Genomic DNA, 3064 nt, shown 5'->3' with positions numbered 1-3064 from the left:
AAAGCGGGGAGAATGGCGCTAGGCTTACCGCACCGTGACGTCACTGCTGGAAGATGGCAGGAGGGAGGGGTTACTATATTTGGGCAAAAATGGCCGCTCCCAGACTCAGTGAATGCAGGGAACATTGTTGTTTTTATTTTATTACTGATTAACGCTAAATTCATTAAATCACTGCAAATATATAAATTTTAGGTATAAATAATGTTCCATTGATTATTCCTTGCTGACCGGACTTTTCCTTTAATAGTCACCAAGAAGCCAATAACTGCAGAGAAAACTTGTCTTAAGAAGGAATCCTAGAATTTTCATTCGTCAGACCGAGAAAGCCCAAAAGTAGAGATGCAACGATTAACAAATTAGCTGGATCAGATAAGTGATGCCGGAAATCCGATCTAGGCACTCCTATTTTTACTGATATGGTTCAAAGAAATAGATATATAGCAATTTAGTGACTTCTTATGATTGCAACAGTTATGATTTCATGATCCATCGGACTTGATCAGATGAAAAATGGATCGGTAAATCTCTACCCAAGAGAACAGAATCAAATGAGGGAATGTTTTTTAAACAGGAGAGGATTATAAGACGTATGTCTCCTTACTGTCTCGCGGTCCAGCGGCTTGTTGACCTTTATGATCCCGCTAAAAGGGTCAATGAAGAAGTCGTTGTCCTGGTCGCCGCTGAAAATGGAGTAGAGGATGCCTCCATTCAGACCACTATCAGCATCTTCTGCTATAAGCTGCACATAAAAAATAAATAAATGGAAACTAAGAACCACAAAATATAATATGCTAATAATTGAATGAGAAAAGTAAATGAAATACAGTACTCAATTATTGTAAAATTATTTCTATAAATGAGTGAGCTCTACGTAATATACATACATCAGTCATGAAGGAAACATAAACCACATTTTAGCAAAATTTGAAAAAACTTTGATGTCAGTTTTAAAGTGCGATGTCAGAGATGTTTAAGACAAGTTTAAGGCGACAACCAACTATTGGTAAGCAGAGACTGCAGTTGCTTAGTTGCCCCCAACCTCTTAGGGGCCCCGTCACTGACATCTGGTTGGCCCCCTACGCAAATGTAGACTAGGACGTCTTTTTAACCCACCTGATAGATGGTTGACTGACCGGTCCTTATTTATACCCCAACACATGGCAGATTTCAACATGATGGTGAGCCATTAAAACACAACACCAATAGTAAAGCAGACAGTGGTACTTTAAATTACTATGTTAATAACTGTTTATTAGACAATTGGTAAAAAAATACACTCATATAATATGTTTCAGATCTTAAAAGAGATCTTAAAAGAGAGATGTATTTCAGTATTTAATTTTTTACAATACGACTTGGAATTATGGGTAACCCTAGATTAAAACCATAACCGTTACGTACAATGTGTTAGCGATGGGGGGGCATGTAGGGGATGGGGGTATTGTACTTCAGATGGGGCCATATGTTGCTTACGAGCCTATTTTTGGGTCGTTACGCCATTGGTGACGCCCCTCTTGTGGCGTGGAAGTTTCTCTGTGGGATCAAAACTTCCTTTTCCAAAATTTAACAGAGTCGTTCATTATAAAACCGCAGTTCTTTGGCTCACATCCAAAGTTCTTCAGAAAGGGGGAAGTCGTTGGCTTGGGCCTGAAAGGTCAGCATATTGATCTAACCAGGATTCTGGGATGCAGCCCTCCACATGCCTTTAGGTGACAAAATATTACCAAGCGGGTCAATATAGGGCGCTAGGGCGCCGCCCACTCACCCAATGACCTTGATTAAGACAAAAATGAATAATAAATTGCAAAATAAAAATAATTCGAAATCAATATATTTATTGTTAGATGTGCAAGATAAATATCTAATCTTTAATGACGAGTAAAGCTGTTTTGTTTTTCGTCGGATTGGTGACGTATTTCCGTCCTGGGATGTAAAAATCTTTCGCCATAGACTCTCGTTAAAAGTTGTACATTCGCAGCACCTCCACTGCAACACAGAGGGACAGGAGAGCAGAAGAGCCGTATGTGTCACAGTCGTAGTGCAGCTGATTTACAGTTTGAGTTGCGTTAATGAAATTCCTTAAAGCAAGGAAAAGCTGGAGGTGAAACCGATTGGACCTGATCAGCTGAACATTAAAACTAATCAGCAGTCCAAAGACAGATGGAGACGGTACACTCTGTCTCTTTCCAGGACCTGGTTTGACTATAAGGCTTGGCTAACTGCATGCAGTGAGGCTAATGCTGTGTTCTGCTTTCCCTGCATCCTTTTTCAAACGTCAGGATCTGACCCAGCATGGATAAAGACAGGTAGGACTGATATAAAGCACTTTTTATAAAAGGAAAAGAAGAATGAACAATCTGGGATTCATATGGAAAATAATAGAATAGTTTACTTCTTCTAGGTGTTTGTTAATTTGCATAGTTGCTCCAAACACATACTTAGAAAATAAATAGTTTTTATATATTAAGAAAATATAAAGCTGACTAATAGCTTCTCCATTATTAAACTGGTAAAAAACATGTTTTAGGTTTGTGACACCATATTGGACCATTCAAAACCCAGATTTCCTTTCACAAAGCCTCAGAAGGGCAAGATTTATGTACAAAAAGTAAAAACCCGTACATGAATTGTGTTGTTATAATGTTTTTTGATTTTGGTATTCATATAAATATACTGGTGTGATAACTTGGTATACGTTTGATTGGTCGTTGGTATATATCTATTTTGAATTTATAGCCCCTCCTGGAGAAAACTCCACCAGCCGCCACAGCCGGAAGGTGAGTTCCTGTCTCTGGACGGATGTCACAGGAGACGCCTCCATCCTAGGAGCTGCTCCACCAACAGAGTTACATCAGAACCAGGTGTTAAATGCCATGAATTCTGGTATGTGGAGTGTTTTCAGTTTTGTTGTTCTCCGGCCGTTAAGTCAGGAGTATGAAGATGCACAGTCCTCCGTTCACACCTTTATTTTTACAGGCAGTCATTAAAAACAAGTTCTTATTTACACTGGTGGCCTGACATGTGGAGTCACCACTTAGGAAAAGGGAAGAAAGTGCATTCAAGA

General features: G+C 39.2%; 1 protein-coding gene across 7 annotated transcripts in view; it reads right to left on the bottom strand.

Moving 5' to 3' along the window:
• fat3 (FAT atypical cadherin 3) overlaps window positions 1-3064 on the bottom strand; it is a 117787-nt gene that overhangs the window by 42135 nt on the left and 72588 nt on the right. For all 7 annotated transcript variants that reach the window (XM_015387947.1, XM_015387949.1, XM_015387953.1 and 4 more), the window contains one exon: window positions 602-739. In XM_015387947.1, coding sequence (XP_015243433.1) covers window positions 602-739 — 138 coding nt within the window. The remainder of the gene's footprint in view (window positions 1-601; window positions 740-3064) is intronic.

This window comes from Cyprinodon variegatus, unplaced genomic scaffold, assembly GCF_000732505.1.
Source record: "Cyprinodon variegatus isolate N-32 unplaced genomic scaffold, C_variegatus-1.0 Scaffold408, whole genome shotgun sequence".
NCBI classification, from domain to species: Eukaryota; Metazoa; Chordata; class Actinopteri; order Cyprinodontiformes; family Cyprinodontidae; genus Cyprinodon; species Cyprinodon variegatus.
Note: the sequence above shows the minus strand (reverse complement) of the source record. Positions and strands in the feature narration are given on the sequence as shown.